Source organism: Dunckerocampus dactyliophorus, chromosome 2 (genome assembly GCF_027744805.1).
Source record: "Dunckerocampus dactyliophorus isolate RoL2022-P2 chromosome 2, RoL_Ddac_1.1, whole genome shotgun sequence".
In the NCBI taxonomy this organism is placed as follows: Eukaryota; Metazoa; Chordata; class Actinopteri; order Syngnathiformes; family Syngnathidae; genus Dunckerocampus; species Dunckerocampus dactyliophorus.
Window position 1 is genome coordinate 19,278,349 of NC_072820.1, and position 25,727 is coordinate 19,304,075.

The 25,727-nt window shown below is 42.6% G+C and overlaps 3 protein-coding genes and 1 long non-coding RNA gene across 7 annotated transcripts; 3 read left to right on the top strand and 1 right to left on the bottom strand.

Moving 5' to 3' along the window:
* Positions 1-2,343: 2,343 nt before the first annotated feature.
* tmem71 (transmembrane protein 71) lies at positions 2,344-7,822 on the top strand. The gene is made up of 11 exons (XM_054767378.1): positions 2,344-2,708; positions 5,078-5,157; positions 5,271-5,325; positions 5,399-5,444; positions 5,513-5,725; positions 5,869-6,158; positions 6,442-6,633; positions 6,715-6,763; positions 6,842-6,921; positions 7,001-7,050; positions 7,126-7,822. The coding sequence occupies exons 3-11, from the start codon at positions 5,295-5,297 to the stop codon at positions 7,147-7,149; spliced, it is 975 nt and encodes a 324-aa protein (XP_054623353.1). The 5' UTR covers positions 2,344-2,708; positions 5,078-5,157; positions 5,271-5,294; the 3' UTR covers positions 7,150-7,822.
* Positions 7,823-14,284: 6,462 nt separating this feature from the next.
* Positions 14,285-17,530, top strand: LOC129177537 (zinc finger protein 134-like). 3 transcript variants are annotated; one of them, XM_054768773.1, is made up of 6 exons: positions 14,292-14,812; positions 16,093-16,178; positions 16,293-16,368; positions 16,460-16,552; positions 16,658-17,267; positions 17,408-17,530. In XM_054768773.1, the coding sequence occupies exons 1-6, from the start codon at positions 14,539-14,541 to the stop codon at positions 17,439-17,441; spliced, it is 1,173 nt and encodes a 390-aa protein (XP_054624748.1). In that variant the 5' UTR covers positions 14,292-14,538; the 3' UTR covers positions 17,442-17,530. The 3 variants fall into 3 exon arrangements, with proteins under 3 accessions (XP_054624750.1, XP_054624748.1, XP_054624747.1); XM_054768772.1 differs by having other exon boundaries at positions 14,301-14,812; positions 16,460-17,267; XM_054768775.1 differs by lacking the exons at positions 16,093-16,178; positions 16,293-16,368 and having other exon boundaries at positions 14,285-14,812; positions 16,460-17,267.
* Positions 17,531-19,075: 1,545 nt separating this feature from the next.
* On the top strand, positions 19,076-21,671 carry LOC129177538 (zinc finger protein 235-like). 2 transcript variants are annotated; one of them, XM_054768776.1, is made up of 3 exons: positions 19,076-19,356; positions 19,877-19,925; positions 20,000-21,671. In XM_054768776.1, the coding sequence occupies exons 1-3, from the start codon at positions 19,096-19,098 to the stop codon at positions 20,740-20,742; spliced, it is 1,053 nt and encodes a 350-aa protein (XP_054624751.1). In that variant the 5' UTR covers positions 19,076-19,095; the 3' UTR covers positions 20,743-21,671. The 2 variants fall into 2 exon arrangements, with proteins under 2 accessions (XP_054624751.1, XP_054624752.1); XM_054768777.1 differs by having other exon boundaries at positions 20,003-21,671.
* Positions 21,137-24,946, bottom strand: LOC129177539 (uncharacterized). Its single transcript, XR_008569634.1, has 3 exons — positions 24,754-24,946; positions 22,749-22,994; positions 21,137-21,402 (listed from the first exon to the last, which is right to left on the bottom strand). It is a non-coding gene; the product is annotated as an uncharacterized LOC129177539 (long non-coding RNA).
* Positions 24,947-25,727: the final 781 nt, after the last annotated feature.

Sequence of the window (25,727 nt, forward strand, 5' to 3'; positions counted from 1 at the left end):
GCTAATTGTACGCTAAATAAATCTAGTACGCTGTGTACTAGATTCAAACGTTTCAATTCAAAATTTAAGGTCAATCAGTTTCTGACACAGTAATCTACAGTATGTGAGCATTTGACCACACTGCCAGACTCAATTTATAATGTGTTTCAGCACATTTGCACATAATACATACTGCTAAAAAAAAATCCATACCTACGTGGCCTTGTGTGAAAGTCACACTACTACCACTGTATTTAACTGTTGGTATGATGTTCTTTTTCTGAAATGCAGCCTTACTTTTACACCAGATGTAATGGGACTCACACCTTCCAAAATGTTCATATTTTGTCTCGCCAGCCCAGTAATTTCTCAAAAGTCTTGGGGATCATCAAGATGTTTTCTGGCAAAATTGAGACGAGCCTTAAAGGGATGCTTTGGATTTTTTAAAATTAAGTTGTATGACATCCCCATCAGCAGTGTAGTGCATCGACAGTGATTTACTCCCCACTTGGTCCTGTGAGCCCAGTTCTGGTTGGATTTCGGTGATGAGCGTAGTTCCAGTTAGCTGCTGGTTTGGCTTCTCAAAACAATATGCGTTCAAAAGAGTAATACATTTGCGTCAAAAATGCCTCCTCAAAAAAATCTGACCTCACAAATCGTTCTGCGTTACTTTTCTCTTTTGTTGTATCACTAGCAGCCATCCATCCATCCATGTATTTTCTATACCGCTTCTCCTCTTTAGGGTCACGGGGGCATGCTGGAGCCTATCTCAGCTGATTTCGGGCGACAGGTGGGGTACACCCTGGACTGGTCGCCAGCCAATCGCAGGGCACATATAGACAAACAACCATTCACACTTACATCATACCTATGGACAATTTAGAGTTAACATACTGTACAATATACTGATTTTTATCACAGCTGTATCATCCTGAGAGCCTTTCCCTCTTGAAGGAATGTGTCTTGGGAGAAAGTGTGAGTGTAACGTTAAATTAAAGTTAACTTTAATTTAGAGTCGACAATTAACCTAACATGCATGTTTTTGGAATGTGGGAGGAAACCGGAGTATCCGGAGAAAACCCACGCACACACGGGGAGAACATGCAAACTCCACACAGAAATGCCCATGGGAGAATCGAGGCCAGGTCTTCCCGATCCCCAGACTGTTACTGTGTTGGCCAATATGCTAACCACTAGACCACCGTGCGGCCCTTCACTAGCACCCATCTTGTTTATGTACGCATTCCACAGCGGATGAAGATGCGAGCGTCACACACAAGAATGGACAGGCGACAGATGTCAAATGTCTGCATGAGAACAATAGAGGTCAGCTAAAGATGAATATTCACACTTTCTCCCAAGACACATTCCTTCGAGAGGGAAAGGCTCTCAGGATGATACAGCTGTGATAAAAATCAGTATATTGTATGTTAACTTTAATCGGTCACATAGGATACAATAATACTGTCGCCGTAAACTGGGGTGCCTGTGTTCCTGCTTAATAGTTAGCCCATAGGTCCTATCAGTCAGTGATCCCATAAGGGCAGGTACAAAGGCAATAAAGTTAGCTACTTATCCTAGAATAAGGGTTGGAAAAATAGGTTACTGCAGGGAGAGAAAATCCACGCTCCCAAGGACAAGGGCCAGACAGGACATATTTAGGTAGGTGAGCAGGCGAATGCAAGGAACAACTGGCATCAGACTGCTGTCTTACAGCAGCTAATAAAGATCCAGGTAATTGGTCACAGGTGTGTGTAATCAACTCCTTCTGCAGGACAGCGTGCACTAGAACAGACAGCAGACAGGCGGCAGCAGAGCAACAAACACGGGACATAACAGTCACATTGTCAATACCAAATTATAATCATGCTGTAAAATTCTATGTAAATATGCATTGTAGTATTCTCCTTTTTCTCCTTATATGCAAACGTATTTACGAATGTTGTACTTTGTAACTGACAGTGATGTTGACCGGAGTCAAATTCCTAATGTGGTAACACACATGGCCAAGACAGCTAATTCTGATTCTGATATACTGTAGTTGTCATTATGTTGTCATTATGATATTTTACCCCTCATTACGCTATTAGTAATAGCATAATGTTTTGGCTTAAATGATATATTCCAAGGATAAAAATAACAACAAACTCTTGAAATTAAGGACATAAAATTGGCCTCAGATATCACCAGATTGCAGGAAATGAGGTCTAATTTTAAAAAAAATTCTGGGGGAGGGCACCCAGACCCCCGTTCTATTTCCAGCATACCCCCCGCCCCTTTTCAAAAAAGCTACATCCGCCCCTGACTGCTAAAAGCAACACTGTCACCAGTAATACAGCAAGGGAGGACGGCTGCATGTAAACGTAGTCAATAATGATGGCGGCGGGGATTCCGGCGAAAGCAAATGCCTAGTGGAAGTCAACGAGGGCAACTGAAGTGTAATTGGAATGCAGCCAGTGTTTCATGTCGATTTGACCGCAGGAAGTGTTTAATTTTATTTCGAAACTCGCTACCGGTTGTAGTTTTACTTTGAACGGTAGCTTCCGTTTAGTGGGCGCGTCTCTGTGTAACTGACGACCGTCGAGCGTTACTTTTGTTTTTTTTGTACTGCAGAAAAAATAATTCTAAAAGGAAAAGATCAAAATACAACACATCGAAGAAGATTTATCTGCTTAGCCGGAAACAATATTGCAGACTTCCGATAGGGAAAGGCAGAGAATCGTCGAGCAGTAAGTGTCTTTTGTCTCATTTTGTCCACGAACGTCACTCTTCTGCATTAAACACATGAAAGACAGAGAGCAACACCATATCGACTTAACAACGTCTTACCAAACTAAGTTGTTAGTTATAACTGTGCTGTTTAAAATACACTGCCATCGACTTGACAACTGTAGCCTATGTTCACGTCTTATTTAATCATATCAACATTTTTTTATCTGCAGTAACATAATCAAGTAAAACTTAAAACGAAAGCTTTTTGAAGTCGTCAACAGCAAGTTGGATTTAAAGTGTTTTCGTTTGCTTTGTTTGTTTCTCCACTTTTGGTGACGTAATTTTCTCCAGCATCAGCGGCTCGCCGCAAAGCATCCTGGGAAAATCCCAATGGCCAACCCAATTGATTTAAACACAAAGTAAAAACAGAAACAAAAGCAATAAATTAAACTAAATTTGGTTTAATATCGCCACTACTTCAACTAATCATAATGTTAATATTTAAAAATGTCATTTTATGTGCAATCATTGCCACCCTGATGACTCTTTTGTAAGAAAAAGTTTTTAAGAAAACGGTTTTGTGAAGATCATTTACATTTACCATATTATATTATTTTGTTTTTTATTCCTCTTTTCTTTTTCTTCCTCAAGACTCATCAAACGGTTGAAAATCTTTGAGTCACCATTGTAGATTAACAAAGTATAAATTAGGGCTGTCAAATGATTACAAATTTTCATCAAATTCATCAGTTTTCCACTTAATCATCATTCATCACCATTTGCATCTATGTGTGAAATATGCCCATTTTCACAGTATTTTATGAACAAAAAGATAAACGATAGGGCACAATTACTTATACATTTGTATGTATTAACGGCTCCAAATGAACTGAAAACGTAACTGAAGCAAAAAGATTGTACACGTCTGAAAATCGATTTGCCTAACACTAGGCTCTTTAATAGTAGCACAACATTTGAATCGCACTTTAACAGTGTTATTACAAGTATGAGCCATAAAGAGTTGCGTTCAAAGACACCAAGTAATTTTTAAGTTGAATTCACGTTTTGAGTGTAGATGTATTTTCTGGGATTTCCGAGCATACTTACATGCATCAAATGTAGTTACGTTATTGAGTGACAAGAATAGTCACTTATTGTTTTTCTTTTTCTTTCTGTTTATTTAGACCACACATAATCGCATAATTAAGACATCTTTGTGATTTTCGGAGTGTCTTTGAATGCATGCTTCCGTCTGCCGTCATAACAGCGGTATGGCTTGACATGATGCATGTGTTAATTATGCAAAAAAAATTAACGTAATTAATGAAATAGTTACCACCGTTATTGTTGTATTTTTGACAGCTTTAGTATAAATACTTGCTTAGGAGGTGTGTGGTTGGTTGTGTGAGGCGCTAACATAAACAGGAAGTTACGGCCTGACTTGTAGTGATGCTCAACTCCATTCTGTTTACTGACTCAAATTTTGACGAGTCACTCACTAAAGTGAATTGAGTACTCAATTCAGTCGACTTGATAGTGCACGTGAAAAAACAACCTCACCTGCATTAAATTACATGAAGCACACAAGTTAACGCCACCCACTTTGGAGGTAAAATGAGTGACTCTATACCATTGGGGGAAAAAAATAAAGGTCTGTCTGTGGTGACCAATAATATAGTTAAGACATTCACCAAGTGGCTATGCCTTAGGGCCGGGGTTTCACTTCCATTTCTAGGTTATGTGGTTGTCATAGCAATTGAGCCATTGATAAGGTGTTGTTGTTGTTGTCCTTCTCGCTGCCTGTCGGCCCCTTATGCACTGTCCCACTTCCAGGAACAGGAAGTGTAAAGGAGGGTTGAGGCAAGGAGCAGATCTGTTGCTTTTTCCACATTTGGGCCTGTCACGATAATCAATAAATCAATCAGTAAAATTAACCACACGATAGATAAAAGCAAACTCGCGTTGGTTGGTTCTGTAGCGAAATGAATGGAGCCTGTCAGTCTTTTAGTCCCAGTGGGGGTAAGCGGGGCGGTAGCAGGTGAACAAATGCAAATGGCTGATTCTCCTGAAAGGGTTACCAGCAACAGCGCAGTTACTTTGAGGGTCATAACGCACTGACTACAGTCATTTGAAACCAGTAGCCATGGGAAAACATTTTGCAAACATACTGAATAAACGGGGGAAAGTTTTCCATTTTATTTTCATTGTGGTTTTTCTGTCCTTTTTTGTTTAATTTATTACATTGTTTATTTTATTTAAAAGTTCTTGACGCTGCAGTTATGAATTATGTTAAATACTCTTGAGAAATTAAAGTTGCTTGTGATACGGTGTACTCGCATTAATATGGGAAATGATGTCATTTCCTGTTTGTCTTTTCCGTCCACAGACAGCACCATGTAAACATTTCTTGACTTGCCACTACAGAGTCTGAAGGAAGAATTTCTACTGGACCCGGACTGACCTCAGGTTAGTCTGTCTCCTGTGAGAACACATAACACACAAGGGTGTTGTTCTTCAGTGTTTCAAGTCGCGTTGACGTGAAAAGAAGAATTTTAATCATTTAATGTTTTCACTTTCAGGACTTCCTGTTCATTACGGCCATCATGTCTCTCTTCTTCTCTGGAGCGGTCACCAGTATGTCATTTTCATGTCATTTTCATTATTATCATGACAACATTAGCTACAGGCTAAAATGTCCTCTCTCCAGGTTCACCAATAAAAAAGCGACTGAGGTCTAGCTCCGCCCACCAAAGGTGAAACGTTGTCTCACCCCAGTGGATTAGAGAGGAATTGATACTATTAATGGTGTTCCTCTCCTCAGCCTGGACGTGTCCCTCCTGTCTCCCGACTCCTCCTACATGTGCTACTCGTCTACGGAGGGCGGCGGCCATAGCTGCTCCTGCCGCCGCTCGCCTCGCCTCCTCACCAATGGTTACTACGCCGTCACCGACGAAAGCTTCCTGTGGGATGACCATGGCAACGTGTCCTTGACGCCGTGCGCTGCCAGCGTGTCCTACAAGGAGAACATCCATAGGTGAGAGTCGTTTAACGCACCATCACATCTTTATCTCAAACTTGTACATAGTTCTCGTCAAGATGCTTGCTAGGACACAGTGTCATCTTCGTCCTCTGCTGGACTACAGGAAGTGAAGAGCACCCCCTGCTGTCTGTCTTTAGAGTCTTCAAGCGCAGACGTAGACCCCGCACCTCCCTGGCTCGCCTGCTGAGTGGTGTCTCCGAGACCTGCCAGTCCTGGCTGGACCACAACGTCTTCAGGGGAGTGTTTGGGACAGGCCAGAGCCAGAGCCAGGACCTGGACCTAGACCGGGACCAGGAGGACAGAGACCAAGTCCGCGAGCCAATTGGAGACTGGGCCAGGAAGGAAGGCTTCACCAAGTTTGAGAAGCCGAACCGGTCCGGGCCAGTCCATCCAGAACCAGACGACGGCTGCAGCTTCTTCACTTACGGTTAATGTCTCTCACTTCCTGTCTGTGTTGTGCCTTCAAAAGGTCACATCATTGCTGTGCAGCTTGCAATGTCATCATGTAAATTACATTCATTTTATGTGAAAGCATGTTTATAATTTGCCCTGCGATTGACTGGTGACCAGTCCAGGGTGAACCCCGCCTCTCACCTGGAGTGAGCTGGGATAGGCTCCAGCATACCCCCGTGACCCATGCGAGGATAGAAGGTGGATGGATGGATAGACGGATGGATCTTTACAATAACATTTTTTTTTCCCCTGCTCAGACCCCACAGAAGCACCAACCCCTTCTGACAAGTTCGACACGCCACCCAAGCAGATCATCCAGGAGGAGATTTGCTCTGAAATCTGTCAATCAAAGGAGCGCTTCACTCAGTCAATAGGTGGACTCTCTGAAGTCCCACCTCCTTCGGTCTTGTACACCAATGGCTGTCTTCAGGCTGCATCTGAACCCACAGGTGCTCCTTCCTTGTGTTTCTTCTCCTTACGATAATGTTTATTATTATTATGTTCATTGTTGTAATTGTTTTGTGTTTCAGAGATGAAGACTCTTATCATCTTGATGTTGTCCATATTGGTCTTGTGGAGGTAAAATCTATTTTTCTCAAGTGTCTCCAACGAGAAGGAAGAAAAGCGAAAGTTTCGACATTCTTGTCTTCCTGGCAGTTGTCTCCTATGGCGCGCAGGTGTGACGGCGGCCATGACGGCGGCCGTGATGGTGTGCACGATGCTGTTGGCGCGCATGTGTGAGTGTTACATGAGGAATCAATGTGTATGTCATGTTTGAGGCTGCAAATGTTTTCACCTGCTGTTTTTCTGATTCAGTTATCAGCAGGTCTGGTCCGATGGGTGGGTGGAGGCGTGCCAAGACAGAGGTGAGTCACCCGTCCAAGACTTTGTCGGGGTGTTTTTTTCTGACACTAACAACTTGAAATGATTGCACCTTTCAGGACATCACATCACGGAACGAGTGACCCACACACACACACACACCCGCACCACGTGTGGCCACCACTAGAGGGTGCTGTTGTGAGAGATCCACTGACGTTTTTCAATGCAATTTTTTTCCAATAGAAACGTTTTTCAAAAAAGGATTTTGACTTCATTGATAAGTCCAGAGTCAGTCCAGAGACAACATGCATGTTGTTTCCACAGCAACCAACCAACACACAAGAATGCTGAAGGACACACAGTCATAAAGAAGGCGAATGCATTCTAGCAATACTATAGCAACATTTAGCAGTACTGTAATGAGTATAATGAATATGAATATCTCACTTATTCAGATAGCATATTTGATTCATGTGAAACATGAAAGCTTCATTTTAGTGCTTTTCTTCACATTTGCACCCTATTCAACTTTGAAATGAGAGTACTTCTCTTAAAAGCTTTTTGCACGATTTTTAATATAATTAAATAAATGACTAATATTTTAAATAATGTTTCAAATGAATGACATATGCTATAATGTCTTTTCGCACTTAACACATTCATCTTACTGCTTTTATACTTTTATAATTTTGTTTTAAAATCACAATTCTGTTATTTGTACTTTATTTATTTATCTAGAGTTCTTTATTTGCATTAACCTTTTAAACCTGACACCATGTTTATGAAAAATTAAAGTGTTTTTCACTGCGTCTACACCATTGGTTGTCCACCTTTTTTCAGCTAAGCAGAGAAAAAAGATGACAGTTTTGTGTGGAACATTTGGAAATACAAATAGAAAAGAACTTGTAAAAGAAACTCGATGATGGCATTGTCTGAAGACATTGCGTGTGAATGCTTAAACAGAATGAAAAGATGAAGGGAAAAACACAAATGAGCAGGAAAGGTGTGAGTGTCGAAATGTAGAATGAATTGAGTACCGGTATTTAGGACACGGGAAAAAAAAAAGTGGAATCAACCCAAAAAAGTAGAGCAAGCTATTGCAAAGCATGATTGAATAACATGGTATCGCTGTTTGTATTTTAATATTTATGAAAAGATTTTTTTTAAATGCTACTATGCTAATATCAGCACGTTAGTGCTAACATGCTGACACCTAGCATGATAGCACTAGGTTTATATGTTTTTACTCTTGAAAACGGCTGAAATGTTACTATACTAATGTTATAACCTAGCATGATAGTGCTAAGTGTCTGTCAGTATTAATACTACCGTAGTTAAAATGGCTAAAAAGGCTACTATGCTAATGTTAGCATAGTAGCAATGCTAATACCTAACATGATAGCACAAAGTGTTTTTGAGTTCTTACAAAAAATGCAAAGATGCTAACGTTAGCATGCAACACCTAGCATGTTACCCGTAAGTGCATTTTTTAATACCCTTTTTTACAGAGAATTTTGCATAAAATAGACAATTTTGTCATCTGAAAAATTTGTAGCCTGAATGTCCTGAACGTATTGAACAGTTTGATGTTGGAAGGGCTTGAATCGGTTGAGAAATGTGGTAGTAGAAACAACTGATACGTTTTTACATTAAGTTATAATTTTGCGTAAAAAGAAAAATGTCGTCATCTGAAAAATTGGTAAGCCCGAATGTCCTGAACAGTTTGATGTTGGAATGGCTTGAATTAATTGAGAAATCTGGACGTTGAAAGAAATCTTAGAAGAAGAGGAACTGCTGTTACAAAAAAGTGATATTTTTTTAAAATGTCAATCTTCAGTAAAGATGCAACCTGGTTGCTACTTTTGTTTTTGTTTTGTGCTTTTGAATTTGAATTTGGGTTTTTATGTTGCCAATCAAATCAAGTGTATTTTTATAGCACCTTACAGCATGCTAATGGTGCTCAAGGTGACAAGTCACAAGAATTAAAAACAGGCTAAAATAATAAGAACAATGTAAGATCGAATAGATATTATAATAAGACCAACTAAAACAAGAATAAATATTCATGCAGAGAATCACATCTAAAATACCCATACTCGTTATGTGTCAAATGCCAGTCAGAATAAATGAGTTTTTAAATGAGCTTTAAAAACTGATAGCTCTGAGATAGAGCGTAGGGTGGGTGGAAGAGAGTTCCAGAACTTGAGGGCAAACCCAGCAAAAGCGCAATCACCCCCATTTTTTGTATTTTGTCCTCGGCACTTCCAATGTTGTGTGCTGAGAAGAGCGAAGGGCCCTGGAGTGGTGACAGACAGTTAAAAGTTAAGCCAAGTATGCTGGAACACAAATAGGAGGACTTGAAAATTGATTGTAGATGGTACCGGGAGTCACTGGAGAGACAAGCTGTGTTGTTTGATTGTAAATAGTGAGCAATTTGCATGCAGAGATTTGACCTTGTCTATTGAGACAGGTCTTTGTTTTTCTGTTTTATACTATATTATGTTTTTTTGTAGCTGTTCATTAAAATAAATCAATTTAAATAGGAAACATTTGATATGTATTTTTTACATTAGTAATTCATTTTACACAATACACATAATTTGGTAATAAATAAGAGCCGGGTCTTTATAGTGAGCCAAGCCAAAAGAACCGGCTCTCAAAAAAGTGCCGGATTTTTCATTACTAGTTCTTAAATGCAAATAGAAATTAATTTATAACCTTTCGCTGATGTTGTTTTGTCTCTGTTATAATACATCTATAGATTTATTATATAATAATAAATATAACATAATGGTATACAATTAAAAAATACTGTACTGTTGATATCTTTGTGTGAGGGTAAAATTGCAAAATCAATGGGATGAAATGCTTTTATTCCCCTCACTGTAGATTACAGTCGTCCCTTGTTTATTGCGGGTAATTGGTTGGATCGCGATAAGTAAAACGTGATATAGTGAGGGAGCGATATTCGAACCACGATATACCATCTCAAGTACATCTCAAGTACCCCCTGGAGAGCCCCCAAGAATCCCAGGTGAGGACCAGTGGTGGGGTTGGTATGAATAAGTTGATTTTGAAGTATGTGACATTCTACATGTTTTAACACTGGGTAAGTAAAAACTGCATTTAATTCTTGTCTAACGAAAAATGTAAATTTAACTAAAATCCTCAGTGTTAATGCGCCGTTTCAGTCAAAAAAGTGTTCAGTCAAATCAACCTATGCACTACCTGTTAATTAAATTAAGCTAAGCAACGTTATTCAACTTTTACAAGGTCTGCAAAGGTCTAATGAAGGCAACTGGACTCTTCTTGTTTATTGAAGACATTTCACCCAACTTGTTTATTGAAGACATTTCACCCAAAAGGCTTCTTCAGTTCTAACTTCTAGGTATGGAGTCTCCCTGTTTATGCCCCTGGCGAGTGTGTTCTCTGGCGGTGGTCACAATAGGGTTGTTGTGGTTGTTGCTGATTGTAGCAGGTGAACATTTGTTCGTGGTGGCGAAAAAACTCGTTATTGACTGCTCAGCCTGTGAAATGAGACAATTTTGGGAGAAGAGATGTCAGAACTTTGTTGTCAGCAGATAATAGGTGATGGTGCCAACATTCTCTGTTTAGAGAGGGCCTTTTTTAGTTTGACATACATACTGGACGATGATTGTTTCTTTACATCTGACGCTGAAGACCCAAATCATTTGCAACTTTTTAAAGCAGCTTCAAGTCTCCAAAGACTTGACACTGCAATGAATGTCCAGCAGTGCCTCCTCGAAAAAATCCATTCTTGTGTATGTGACGAAGACGCTCGTTCCGCTCTGGAACACACAAGTAAAAAAGATGGCCGCAGTGCTCCGTCGCGGAAGATGCGAGCGTCTTTGTCACATACACAAGAATGGACAGGTGATAGCACACAGATATACGGCGGGAGACACATAACGCAGAGCGATTTGTGAGTTCTGATTTTTTTGAAGAGGCATTTTTGTGATGCAAATGTGTTACTCTTTTGAACGCATATTGTTTTGAAAAGCCAAACTCCTTACTTGTGTAACCCCAGCGACTACCTGGAACGTTCTTCATCACCCAAGTCCGACCAGAACTGGACTTAGGGCACCAAGTGGGGGGTAAGTCACTGTTGATGGACTACACTGCTGATGGGGATGTCATACAACTTCATGTCAAAAAATCCAAACTATCCATTTAAGTGTCTCTCTAAAGACCCTGCAAGAATCCAAAGGCTCTGCCATGACTAAAGTGGACAAGAGGATTTTGATGAAGACTGGCAAAGATCTGAGTCTGCAGCTGGTCTTGGAGTCTGCTCCACAGCAACTCGTAAACCTACAATATCCTAGCTATCCATTTCGAAGAGAAGGAAGTGAAAGTAAGCACCAACGTGTCTGACGTCCAATAAAAACACAGAATAAATCAAAACTATTTTAATTGAACTTGTTGGCTTTCAGGTAGTCTTTGTGCTGGAAGAACATTTATGAGCCAATTCAGTCCAGGTCAGGGAGTGGGTGCGTTGCCGGGCAGAAGAGGCTCAGAAAAGGCCTGGAGAGGAACTTGCCCACGTTGGCAAAGAAGTGCTTCTTGGACTGGACGCCACTGTTGAGCAGCTGGATTTGCAACTTGAGATGCTTGAAAACGGCATCATCAAAGTCTGAGTCCTGATCTAGCAGAGGCTTTTGAGGAGTGTTAAACTCCTTGGAGAGGTCTTTAGCCACCGCCTGGATCACAATGTTGTAGGTGTCCATGTCCGTGAGGGCGGCTGCGAGAGAGGGGCTTATCTCGTTCACTGCCTTCTCCGACAGCCGCTTGATGATGGGCAAGATGGTGGTGATCTTGGTGCACGACCTGTAGTGCCTTGACAGGCGCATGACCAGCGTGACGATGAGGGCGCTCACCAGGCTCCTCATGTGTGCCTTGTGCAGGCTGCCACTTGGTGTCGGCCCATCCGACGGGTTGGGCTCAGCACCACAACTCAAGCTGGAGATAAGCGAGTCGATGTCATTGAGAGCGCCTGACACTTCCACGCGACTCTTGGCGTTGACTCGTAGCACTTTAAGCCACAGGCGCATCTGCTGCAGGTACTTCTTGATGGTATCATCTGTGATGGCGTACAGGACGTTCAAGTACGAGTGCTGTCGGACCGACTTGGTAGTGTCTTGCTGTGTGGCCATTAGGTGCTGGTACACGGTGTCTGTCAGCTGCTGCTGGTTGTCCTCGTTGCAGCTTTCCAGCTCCCGGTCGATGAGGTCGGAAGTGAGGCTGTTAAACTCGCTGCTGAGCTCCTCCTCTGTCAGAGGCTGCGACGACGCCCTGGACATCTTTTGGCTGCTTCTGGCGGTGGCTGAGGGCTGTGTGGCATCCTGGCTCGTGCGAAGCGGTAGGCTGACTACAAATGGTGGCTTAGGCTTCTTGAACATGCTCTTGAGTCCCGCCATCATCTTCATGAACTGAGCGCAGCGCACCTCGTTCAGTGAGCTCCTGACGGTGAGCTCATCTGTGCTGGCGGAGGGCTTGGGTCGTGACGCAAAGAAACGCTTGACCTTTTCCAATATGGCGGTCATGTCGATGCAAGGTTTGGACACCACCGTGGCCACACTGGTGCCAGCGCACTCAGACTGCTGCTGAAGTTGGATCATGGTCTGAATGATGTCCTGCGCTGTGGACTGAGCGTCTTCCGAGCGCTCCGTGACTTCTTCATCTTCATTGTCTCTCCCCTCCTGGGCCCACTTGAGCAGGATTCGTGCTACGGCCCGGGTTGCGGCCTCCATATCCATGGGGGTCAAGCCGCTCATTTTATAGAAGCGCTGAGTCATCTTGCTCAAGTAAGACAAACATTTGTGAGCGTGGCACACCATCTCATAGAGCGTGTTGACGCTGGACATGGTAGCGTTAACATAAAGCAGAGGCTCCGATTGGCCCTCACTGCTGAGGGCAGAGCTTAACACAGAGTTCATCCTCACGTTGGCCTCGTTCTCGATCAGAGCCGTGAAGCGCTTGGCGCCCACAAACTCCACCTCGGGAACATCGGCGGCGGCTGCGAATGTGGTCATGATGCTGTCGCCGAGCTGCGGCGTGCACCTCTCGATGGCGGTGCTCATCTCGTCAGGGGAGGCGCGGCCCTCCAGGTGCTCCACCAGCACAGGAACCACCAGCCTCAGAACCTCAGTGGCCACCGTCTGCACAATCTCACCACACATGTCCGCGAGGATCATATCGATGGCGGGGTCGCGTACACCTGCGGCCAACAAGGCCCACTGTGCAGGCGAGATCCCCAGGAAGTATTTCTCCGTCAAGGCCAGGAGCGCCTGACCGGAGATGTAACTTTCACCCTCCATCTTGATGCAAACAGGATTCGATTCATTCACGATGTCACGATCCACAATGATACAAACGTTCCTGCTGATTGATGCTTCAAACTCAAGCCCTCCCAAAACCGTGATGTCACGTTTGATGTAAATATGACGTCGCCGCTCGTACAAGCACGATGTCATGTTTGATACAAACATTTTTGACTGGAAGGTCTCACTCGGCATTAGAACTGTCATAATGACAGTGTCATTATATCTTATGAAGAGGAAAGAATGAGAACAGTTCCAATGTGTTGCAGCATGTGTCGTACAGAGGACCTGTCATTGACTTTGATGAGTGGGCGTGGTTAATGAAACATGGAAGTTGAAGGTATACCTAATCAAGTATCAGCAGTTCATTAGCACCTTGAATCTCCATCCATCCATCACACTATGCCGCTTGTCCTCATTAGGGTCGTGGGGGCATGCTGGAGCCTATCCCAGCTGACTTTGGGTGACAGGTGGGGTACACCCTGGACTGGTCGCCAGCCAATCGCAGGGCACATAGAGTATAATCAAACAACCATTCACACTCACATTCATACCTATGGATAACTTAGAGTCATGTTTTAGGAATGTGGAAGGAAAAGTACCTGGAGAAATCCCACGCACGCACGGGGAGAACATGCAAACTCCACACAGAAATCCCCACGGGAGAATTGAACCAGATTGTGACTCTGTGTGGCCAACATGCTAACCACTAGACCACTATGCGGCCCTTATGGGGCACCTTTTTGTTAATAAACTTGTTACGGACTGACTTGCCTCTGCATTCTGGGAACCTATACATTGGTCTTGGCTATCCCTGACAAGAGCTTTATTGCACGCTATTGTCCGCCTAGCCCCGCCCACCTCTCTTGCTCACCATCATGGTGGACTTTCTGCACCATTGCCTACTACACTTTATTCCAATCATTTGCCGCTGTCTGTAGCTTTATCGCAACTCTAGTGTCCTTGGTCTGAACGCCGCCTCTGACGCCATCAATAGTCGACAAACCGGGAAGTAAAGGGACGCGAAGGCGCATGCGCACAACGAACTGATTAATATTGAAGGCTCATGGCGGAAACTGGCGGCGGTTCCAAATCAAAACGTCGAACACCTGTGCCAAACAGCCAAGTACGACATTCTTCTCTCCCTGGAAGCTTAAAAAAACTGCTTTGACATATCACGGAAGAGATTTGGCGATGAAGGGCTTGACGGAATTCCACTCGCAGCTTGCCGCAATCATGGAGGCTCTGACCCGGGCCGCCGTGGCGGAGATCAGCCACCTGGTAGACGAAAGCTACGCCGTCCTTCAACTGGAGATAAGCCGCAGTCGCCAGGAGAACGAGGCCCTGAGAAGGAAGCTGGACCAAATCGAGACCATCGTCGCTCGGGGTCACGGCGGTGGGGGGTTCGCCGTGCTGGAGCCCGGCAGCCAGGAGGACCCCTCTGGGGTAACCCGGGACTCAACTACCCGTGAGTATCAAGCGGGCGACAAAGTACGCCGGTGGACGCAAGTTAGAATTTAATTTAGAATTTTTTGGAGCTACACGTCGAGCTCTACCGGGAGGTTTGAGCCAGCCGTCGCAGGAGCATAATTCAACCTTTACTCTTTAAAGTAAAACTACAGCAGTGGTCACCAACCTTTTTGAGCTCATGCAAGATACCAGGTCTAGGCTGTGAAACTTGGCAATATCTGCCACTTGCAAGGAGCCTGTCAAAAAATCATGAAGTTTACAGAATAATGCCTACAGTAAATATACATGTATAATTTATGGAATTTACAACAGTGGTTGAACGAGCAAGTCCCATTAATCGTCTGATCAATCGTGATCTACGAGTTGGCGAACCCTGAACTACCGGGGTAGTACAATTGTACAACCAGCACTGATATTGTACTACTATTTTACCACTGCTTATTATGATAGTAGTATAGTTGTATGATAGTAGTTTGGATTGTTTATTTGGATCATAGTTCAATACTATACCTTGACAATACAGTACTTATACGAGAGTATTACTAACATACTATTTTTGTACTACTTATACTATTATAGTAGTGTTCACTGTAAAAAACAAACAAACAAAAAAACAATACACCGGCCAAAAAAAAATGCTGGTGGAAAGGCCACAATTTCTCATATTTGCCTTATTTTCAAATGCAAATGTTGACAGGTTTGCCCATGGCATGCTGGGAAGTTCACATGCATACTTACCCAGCATGCAACAATGTCAACTTGCCATTGAATTTGATCGTTACTTTAACTTTACATTTGTTTTAACTAATGTATGCAAAATGTATTTCAAATTATATATTTAGTTAATACGACCAACATTTTTATGATCGTATGACTCAGGCAGGGGAAAAAAATGTTACGACATAATAGTTAAATCAAAATCAGCATATTAGAATTATATATACAGTATATATTATATTACAATGTTTTGAATCAATTGATGGCAATCGATGCGCTGCCTTAGTTTTTTTTGTAGTAATTTTTTAGTAGCTTGGATTCTTTTATTTGGTTCACAGTACAACAGGTATACTATTGTACAATAGTAGTTCTAAGAATGTAAAGGTGAAAAATAATATATCTAAAAACATTTTAAATATGAAAGTGTAAATATGAAAACTAAAATAATGTAAATAGCAAAATAAAATTTTATTTTAGTATTTGTGTTCATAGTTTGTTAAATGATTTCAGTTTTGAAATCCTTTTATATTTTCGTTCTATTCTATTCTATTTGATTTCCAGTGTGTGTACCATCATTAAAAGTCGCCAATTCACAAAGCGGTGGGAGGAGAAGGGAGCCAGGCTTGTCATCCGCACCAGCAGCAGAGGTGAGAGGACGCTGACAGAGCAGAGGTCTTCAAAGAGATTTGATAGAAGGTGATGCTGCTTGATAAGGGTGTTGTCTACATGATTTATTAGAAAGAAAAATTCTTTTCTCTCAGGCGAGTGAAGGGGATATTGTGATCAAACAGGAAGTCGCCAACTACTCCCCTGGCCAGCTGCTTGTCGATGAGTGTGGTACGAAAGTGACGTCACATGCTGTGATGTTATGTATGATGTTGACATGCTAATGTGTCTACATAACGTGTATGTGTTTGTGTGTTTCAAGGAGTGGTGCTGCAGCCATCGGCAGATGACACTCAAGGAGGGCCCTGTGGCACATCCACTACCCCCTCAGCTGATCTGAAGCCTTGGGAAAAAAGTGAGACACACCGGGTCGAGCCTCACAATTCTGTCAGTGTTCCGGGGTCTCCGAGTCTTGCAGGTGTCGCCGGGGACGTCTCAGACATGTTTGATTTGCCCTCAGAGTCAGACGAGGAAGTCTTGTCTGCAGCGGCAAGGAAAGTATCGGTCTTAGCACCAAGAGGTCTAACCACCGGCGAACTGAACCAGGCTGACTCTCTTCCCGGCTCACGGCCCGACACCAACGAGGTGGACCTCAGCTCTCTGTGGGCCAATCAGAGCCTGGCGAGCATGCTGGCCATCTCTCACAGGCAGCATCTGGAGCCGGACCACCGGCCGATTACGTTGGAAAAAATGTCTGACTTGACCACAGCTTTTCCTTTAGCGCTGGGCCTGGCGGCGCACAGGCTGGAGGCTCGGGACCAGAACCACCACAGCAGGGACAGGCGCTTTGTCTGCAAATACTGTGGCAAATGCTTCACATCCTCGCGCAGCCTCGAGACACATGTGCGCGTTCACACTGGCGAGCGTCCGTACAGCTGCAGTCAGTGCGGGAAGCGCTTCACACAGTCGGGCCACCTGAAGACCCACCAGAGTGTCCACACGGGTGAGAGACCCTTCGGCTGCCAGCACTGCACCAAGAGGTTTGCTGGCAAACAGAACCTCCGCATCCACCTGCAGAAACACCACCCTGCAGAGCCAGCACACCCCACCCCCCTCCACCTGCAGGAAGGGTGAGTCTCCTTCCTGGGGCGACTCGCCAAAATAAATGTACTGACGAATGTACTCACAAAGCTTCGTCGCCAAGTACGCCCTCAAAATGCACGTCAAGAAGTGTCACGCCAACGGCTGACATGCCATCTTTGACTTACAGCTGGCCGTTTGCATCACCGAGGCTGGAAGGGTGAGTCTCCTTCCTGGGGCGACTCGCCAAAATAAATGTACTGACGCTTCTGTGTGAAACCTGAACTCTGTGAAGGAACACTTGAACTTATTGTAGACCTTCAACCATCCTGATGGTGTCATCATGATGACCTCACAGTGTGGCCTTCCTGTAAGCGCCACCTGCTGGCTGACAGCCGATCCCTGTAAGAACATTGACTGCTGGGTTTGTATTGCTGACTGTAGAAAGCTTAGAACACAACAGCACATTTGTTTCTTAGGGGGTATTCTGTGAAGCGACTTTAGTGGGTTAGCGAGCCGTGTGGAGTGGAAAGCCGGACTTGTGTGTTCAGCGAAGGTAGCTGTCTTTTAAAGCAGCTGTATCGCCATGGTAAGTTTGGCTAAGCTCATAGCCTGGCCGGGACCAAGTTATGCCCAAGCTTTTCAGCTTAAAATCAGCTTTGAAAGTGCTACTGTTTAACTAATTTGGAGATGGCGTCACCCTTTATTTAGAACAGGGGTCACCAACGTGGTGCCCGCGGGCACCAGGTAGCCCCCCCACGACCACATGAGGTGCCTGCTTTTCTTCAGGTTTTCAGTTAATAATGAAAGAACAGTACAAAGAAATGCATTCTGAAATACAGAATGTGAGTTGTGGACACCAGCATTTTGTTAATGTTCTGGTATAACAAGCATATTCGCTTTGTTTGGGTTTAAAATAAGCTCTGAAAATAAATGTTACAAAAATGAGTAGAGTGTAAAAGTAGCTCTCACAAGGAAAAACGTTGGTGACCCCTGATTTAGAACCTACAAGGTTCCCAAAGGGACATGGGGAAAAAAAATAAATAAAGAAAAGAGCATTCCCTGATATTATCCAAGTGAGGTACATATTCAGCCGAGGAGAAGACGAGAATACGGTAGATATGCTCACGCAAGCACCAGAAATCAAATGCAATATGAAATATTAGTTAATGTTAGCAGATGTAAATGTCATAGGAGTCCTTGCGTGAGTACTGAGCCCGTTAGTCTTCTTGTATTACAATATTTGCTGGAGGAATAAACACTCTGAGGCATCAGTCAACTGCATTAAAACACTTGTTTTATTATGAAAAGGAAAAAAATTAAAGTCGCCACAAAACAAGTCACACGCAAAACACTGCCATCCAGATACAGGAGATTAAAATATTTCATTAATTTATGTAATCAAAAAAGAAAGTTATTGCTCCAATGTATTTATTTTTTTAATTGATAAGTGTTAATAGTAGGATATACGTTTTTATAATCAGTGTTAACTTGCGCATTCACACGCTGCATGCTGGAATGCCAGCAGTCCTCCCTCGCTGTATTGGCGGCGACAGCGTTGCTTTCAGTAGTCATAATCTTTTGGGAACTCATAATACTCCATAATAATTACGTACTATTTTTTTGTAAAATACACTGGCTGGGATTGCTTCACTTTTCAGTGGAAAAAGAATAAACTAAATACTGCTTTTCTTCACTTTCACGTACTAAATTGCTTTTATTTTGTAACGTCAACTGTGCATTTCCGCCGGAAGGGTGGGCGGAAGTGGAACATTTTGTATTTGATTACACAGTCAGCGCTCCAAACTAACGTCTTCACAGACAAGTTCTGTCAGTGTGTAGGAGATTCGGTCCGGTCCGGTCCAGTCCAACAGCACAATGTCTCTCTTAACGGGCCAAGTTCTTCACGAGCAGCTGAGCGTCATCATGGCGGCGCTGAGCCAGGCGGCCGTGGTAGAGATCTGCGAGCTGGTGGAGGGAGCCTTTGCCGGCCTGCGCACAGAGAACCAGCAGCTCAAGAGCAGGCTGGACCTCATCGAGGCTGTCGTGGTTCGGGGCAGTTTTGGCAGTAAGGAGGCCGAGCAGCCGGAGGACGGAGAAGGTAAAACCGGCGAGGGCGCTCAAGTGTCAGGCGAGGAGGTGAGCATGAGCACACGTCCGGTGTAACAAATGGGTTGATTAAATCAGTAGCATGTAGTTCATACTATTGATTTAATCAATCGCATGTGTTGGTTCTGAGATCTGGTTCTGAGTCTTGTTTTTGCTGTATTTATCATCATTAGTGATTTGATAATTGATCCCAGCACAGTGCTTCATTACATTTTCAACCAGATGCGACGTCGCAGGAAAGTTATACGTCTCGCCTCCATGTGTTGTACTTTAACATCCTTGTTTATGACATCAGAGGGACAAAGCTGTACTGTCCACCAATCTTTAACAGAGCACTGTCTTGCTCCATCCCTTTAACAACTCTATGACTATAATTGGTAGCAGAAGGCTGATAAAACGTGTTTTTGGGTACATTTTAGTCCCAGTGGAAACACTAAACTGTTATGTTATGCAATGCTATGTTGATCCACAGTGGGTCTCAAACCTGTGATGTTTTGGTATCAGTCTATTGTGTCTGATTGACAGCAGATGTGTTTTGTGTTTTTTGTAGCTTCCTGATGTGGTGTTGATCAAAGATGAAGACTCTGACATTGAGAAAGGTGAGTGGTGATGTCATTTAAAGGGGTCGGAGCTAAACAACGGTAGCACCAAAATGTTAATAATTTGTCTTCAGTAGAGGACGTCATGCCATCGTCCACCACTCGGCAAAAGAAAAGGCATCGAACAAGAGACAAGGAGTTGGACAGGACTGTGTCGGTGAAAGCACCAGTGGGGGGGCAGGACGAGGTAACCATGTACTCGGACGCTCTTGGCTGCTCATCCCAGCTGGCTGATGAGGACACGACGACGGGTGAGTCGTGTCAGTCATTTGCTCCTCTGGAAGAACCTGAGGTTCATATCGTGGGCCAGGACAGTCATCTGTCGTATATGTCCACGAGTGCCGTGATGGATGGGCCAGCTTCCACTAACATCAGCGCAGCATGGAGCGAGCCATTGCAGAGTCAGGTGACCTTGGCCCACTTCGACCACAATGCACCCGGCGACGCCTTCGGCCTCAAGATGATCAGTGTTTCAGGCTCGGCGCCGGTCGACCACAGCGACCCAACGTTTGAGTACCAGGTGGGTGACCTAGCTGACGCCTATGGGGGGTGCAAAGGGCGCCGCTTCATTTGCTCCGTCTGCAACAAGACCTTTGCCACATCTCAGAACCTGGATGTGCACATGCGCATCCACACAGGCGAGAAGCCCTTCACTTGTCAGCAGTGCGGCAAAAGGTTCACGCAGTCCGCGCACCTCAAGTCTCACCTGAACATCCACACAGGATTGCGACCCTTTGCCTGCACCACATGCTCACGAAGCTTCGTCGCCAAGTACGCCCTCAAAATGCACGTCAAGAAGTGTCACGCCAACGGCTGACATGCCATCTTTGACTTACAGCTGGCCGTTTGCATCACTGAGGCTGGTCACGTACCTCTTTCCATCGCTGACAAGATTCATTTTACCACACCAGCGTTTCCCACAGGACTGCAATCTGTGTGGTGGGGTGGTCGATGTCATTGTCTAATTTGCATAATTGGCATGTGCATGTCATTTTTAGACACTGGGGGGAGACAAAAAGTGAAGGGAAAAAACATGTTTATAAATACATATAAACTTTCTTCTGTTTTTTATTTTTGTTTTTTTTAATACCCTTTTTCCACCAAACCAAAGTTCAGGAAAGTTCCTGGAAGTAAAAGGTTCCTGTGGCCCTGTGTGGTTTGGGTTTCCACCTCAAAGTTCAGGGTAGTTTATTCAAATCAGGCATAGGGGGAGTGGTATTTGTACACTGATGAAATGTAAATAAACAGTCAATATTTGGTCAGATTTTTAATGAAAGTGTCAGTAAATAAAATGTAAAGCAAAAACATACAAAACAAGAAAGAACAAAACTTTTGGGCCGTGTTCTGGGTTTTACAAAAAGTCTGAATGGTGAGGACTGTCTTAAGTTTCTCTGTCCACAGTGTCCAGCAAAGTCCGAAAGACTTCCTCTCAGCAAGTGATTATCTCATGAGGGTCAGTCCTTATGGTCCATTTCATCTGTAAATATCAATACACAAAGTATCAATAGCTGTGTTGAGCTCCCGTCGACAACACCATCACATCCAATTGTAGCTTTAGAGGTAGGCTCTTAGCATTAGCATTTGGGTTCGCTCAGCTTTTGTAGTCCAACAGATGCTGTGCTGCTGACTACTGTTACAGTGCTGAGTTAAGTTGGCCACCCACTCCACTCAAAACTCTAGTCAAATAGTCTCATTTTTTAGTGCTACGTTTGTGCTGTTTTGTTCAATTAAAATGAATGTTTGTGCTGCTTTTGTTTTTGAGTTATTACGGTTTATTTTATGGGTCAACCTTAGTTCATTCAGCCCCCAACATGCTGCAAATGAAACCAAAATAGTGTTAATTTTTTTTAGTGCTGTTTTGTGCAGTTAAAATGAACGTTTGTCCTGCGTTAGTTTTTTAGATATTAACGACTTAAGTAGTTGGGCTATTACATAATCGACATGCTCAGAAACCAAACTAGTTAATTTTTGTTCTGTTTTGTGCATTTAAGAATGATTTTTTGTGCAATTAAAATGTGCTTATAAAGATTTAATTTTACAGTGATTACATAATCAGATGATGTCATCGCCACCTGGCATACTCCTAATGAAACCAAAATAGTATTTTTAATCTTTGTTCGTGTTGTTTGGTCCAAATAAAATTAATTAGGTTTAATTAATGGTTTAAATTTATGCCAGCGACACTAAAATAGGACAAGTTTAAACACTTAAAAAGTGTACGACAACGAAGTTAGTTACTCACACCAGGTGTCACTCATTGGTACCGCAGCAACAATCGCATCATTTCTGGGGCGCACAGTAGGATGTGACGTCATCACCAGAAGTTTTAACAAATGTATTTTATTTGCACCACACGGCACAAAGATGAAAAGAAAGACTATTTTGTTTTCATTAACAGTATTCCGGGTGACAATGACGTCACTACCTCGTCACTATGTAATCACTGGGAAATTAAATCTTTAATAACTCAAAAAGTAAGATGGCAAAAACGTTCATTTTCATTGCACAAAACATTCGTTTTAACTGCACAAAACATTACACTAAAAAAATAAGACTATTTTGGTTTCATTCTGAGCATGTCGGGGGATGGGTGAACTTGGGTTGACCTATAAAATAAACTAATATCTCAAAAATGAAAGCAGCACAAACATTCATTTTAACTGCACAAAACAGCCCTAACGTGGCACTATAAAATGAGACTTTTTTTGGTTTCATTTGGAGCGTGTCGGGGGGCGCTGGGTGAACTTTGTGCTTTTGTGAACTTTGTGCTTTGTGCTACGGTAGGAGGAACATTTCAAGTCTGTAGAGAAACTTTTATTTTACCCAGGTCGATTTTGGTGGAAATGTAGGGGGTATTTCTAACTACTAGGGTATATAGGAAAGTTCCTCATAAAGTTCCTGCGGTGGAAAAGGGGCTATCGTCACAAGGAAGATGGAGCCCTCTGTCAATGCTTTCAGGTGGGGCAGGGGCCACAGCAACACTGGCAGCTCGTTGGGAAGAGCGATACGTGCTTTCATGTTGAGTCTCCAAAAGTGTCCAATAAGGCAAAGTCGCTAGATTCAGGATTCCTATACAAGTATGGAGAAGAATTAGATTTAATAAATTTCCAGGTTTGGAAAAGTATGAAAAATGCAAACTCAAGTATGGACAAAATATTAATGTTTCCAAGATTTTACCACTGTTCTGTTCTCTAAAAGATAAAAAGATAAATAACTACAAAAAATATATGAAATCTGTTTTTCTAAAGGTGCTTGCTAGGACAGGTAACACGTTTGTGTGAGAGCACACAGCGTGCGATGCATCCCAGAAAACATTTGGGAAGATTGACGAGTTAAATGGCCAGCTCTCTGCTGTCCTCCTTATTGTCCAAACCCTGTGTATGAGCTACATTATCTAGCTACAATCTCTTGGAAATTATATGGTGGCATAATGGCGTACATATTCAGAATAATGAAAACATAACATTCATTCCATAATTTATTTACATTATACTAGGGTTGCAACGAACGACTGTTTTCTTAGTCGACTAATTTGAAGCTTGCTCTTCCGGTTAATTGAGTAACAGGTTAGGCCTTAGGTGGACCAAACCAACATGGAACCAAACACAGAAAAGTAAAAAATGTCACTGTCTTACAAACTCAAAACTGATGTGTGTGAATATCTTGTTTTACCTACAACACAAAATATGCCTGTGAATGTTCATTTTCATCCATGTTATTGTACTCTCAGGGCATTGAATCGATTGCAACTGGACTGTTCTGGTTGTCTTAGAAGACATTTTGCTTGTCATCCGAGCAGACATGATCACTTCATGCTCAATGACTAGGTTGGACAAACACATGACTATACTAAAAAAAAAAAAAAAAACATTGGATGAATCTACAAAAATTAAAGTGATTGCACTAAATATTTGATATTGTACATTTTCACCATATAAGTTTTTTAGGTTAAGCCAGCAATTTATATTAAATTGTCCTGAATTAAAAACAACGGGTTGCTTTGGACTTGATGTAAATAATTAAATCAACGCATTGTTATATTTCAACTCCACCCAAATCACTTTGCACTCTGAGAAGCTAAATTCTAAATTGTCTCAATTTAGAAATGCTCATTGAAAGTACAGTATTTAAATGGTCCCTGACATGATTCATCAACTTTGCTTAAAAATGTTTTATATTGTTTGTAATTATGTTCTACATTGTTCGATTTTTGAAAGCGAACGGTGAATAGACAAAAATTACATTTATAGTTCATGGTGCCACCTATGACGAAGTAGCTTGCAGCTTATTTGACCTTATAGCAGCTTATTTCTGGAAGTGACATCATGTGGGTGACACCTCTCAGTTAAAGCAGAGTAAACAAATGCTTCCAGGTAGATTGTCGACTTGGTTGTGGGGTGTAACAATTCGTTTTACTAAAGATTCGATTTGTAGCACGATTCGTGGTTGTCAAAACGATTCAAGGACGATATTGGTTCATTTAGAACAATACAATCCAAAACGATTCAGTAACTTTTTTGCCAAAAATGCAACCAGTGTGACTGTGAAAGAAACACCTGGATACTGGACAGGTGAAGTTTCCTAGATTCCCGTTGTTTTTTTTGTAAAAGAATCTGGTATAAATATTAATAATGCTGACATACTTAAGAATAAATGATCAATGAGTACAAAAAAATAGTTAAAAATGCAATACAAAATCAGGATGAACAGGGTGATATATAGTGTGCCATGATTATTTACTTTAAATAGTGCAATTCAAACCTACACTTTGCACCCAAAGGTGCGGGATATTATGCAAATTCCTCGGCAAATGAATGTGGTACGGTACCTTCAATTTGATCAGGGGTCAGAAACACGCGGCTCTTCAGCCTCCTTGTTGTGGCTCCCTTTGCCGAGCGCGGTGATTTTTTTTTTTTTTAACACCGAAGTAGGGGAAATGTGCATTTTCGAAATGAATATGAAATATCCGACTCACCGCAAGTCTGAATGCATATAGATTGCGCTCTGACTGCTGATGGATTAGCAAGGGTCGCACTGCGTGGGAGAGAAAAATAGGTGAGTTCAGTCTGAAACAGGTTATTGCGTAGAACCCAGTCGAACCGATTGTGTTCCAGGTACGTATGTGCCAGACCACTGAGCGAAAAAGTCGAAATTACGAGAGACAAACTGCATGAGCCGAGTGCCATGTGACGTGCCAGTGAAGAATGCAGCACATACGCAGTTTGTGTCATAATTATGACTTTTATCTCATAAAGTATACTTTTTATCTTATAATTATGACTTTTTGTCTCATAATTATGACTTTCCTATCTCATAATTACGACCTTTTATCTCATAACTTCGACTTTTTATCTCATAATTATGATTTCTATCTCATAATTATTACTTTTTATCTCATAACTATGACTTACCATTGGGATTTTTTTTCCTTCAGTGGCGGAAACGGGCTTCCATAGTTTCCCAATGGTGACACCACGAAATAAAGCTTATACTTAAACAGATGAGCTATAAAATACTCTTGTGTAGTATGCAATGGTTTGTGAGTATGCAATGTTTTTGGACGAAATCCACGCACATATATATAAAGTCCCAGGTGCGTATGAAGTGTGTTAAGTAGCAAAGTTACGATGCATAGTGCCACCTACTGTACGGAGTTGTAACGACAAGCTACATTCACAGACAGTTCTATTACGTGTTTATTATGTTCGAGGACGAACAGGTAGCGCCAAATCTATTTGTGGCGAGCATATTGCACGGCACTGCACGATACGGCACACCTTGTATTTACATAGTTTTATCGTT

Coding starts and splice junctions, on each gene's coding strand:
- tmem71 (XM_054767378.1), top strand. CDS start 5,295: ATGTCTCTCTTCTTCTCTGGAGCGGTCACCA. Junction 6,159..6,441: donor CTGCAGCTTCTTCACTTACG/GTTAATGTCTCT, acceptor TCCCCTGCTCAG/ACCCCACAGAAGCACCAACC. Junction 6,922..7,000: donor GATGCTGTTGGCGCGCATGT/GTGAGTGTTACA, acceptor TTTCTGATTCAG/TTATCAGCAGGTCTGGTCCG.
- LOC129177537 (XM_054768772.1), top strand. CDS start 14,539: ATGAAGGGCTTGACGGAATTCCACTCGCAGCTTGCCGCAATCATGGAG. Junction 16,369..16,459: donor GCTGCTTGTCGATGAGTGTG/GTACGAAAGTGA, acceptor GTGTGTTTCAAG/GAGTGGTGCTGCAGCCATCG. Junction 17,268..17,407: donor CCCCTCCACCTGCAGGAAGG/GTGAGTCTCCTT, acceptor TTTGACTTACAG/CTGGCCGTTTGCATCACCGA.
- LOC129177538 (XM_054768776.1), top strand. CDS start 19,096: ATGTCTCTCTTAACGGGCCAAGTTCTTCACGAGCAGCTGAGCGTCATC. Junction 19,357..19,876: donor CTCAAGTGTCAGGCGAGGAG/GTGAGCATGAGC, acceptor TGTTTTTTGTAG/CTTCCTGATGTGGTGTTGAT. Junction 19,926..19,999: donor AGACTCTGACATTGAGAAAG/GTGAGTGGTGAT, acceptor ATTTGTCTTCAG/TAGAGGACGTCATGCCATCG.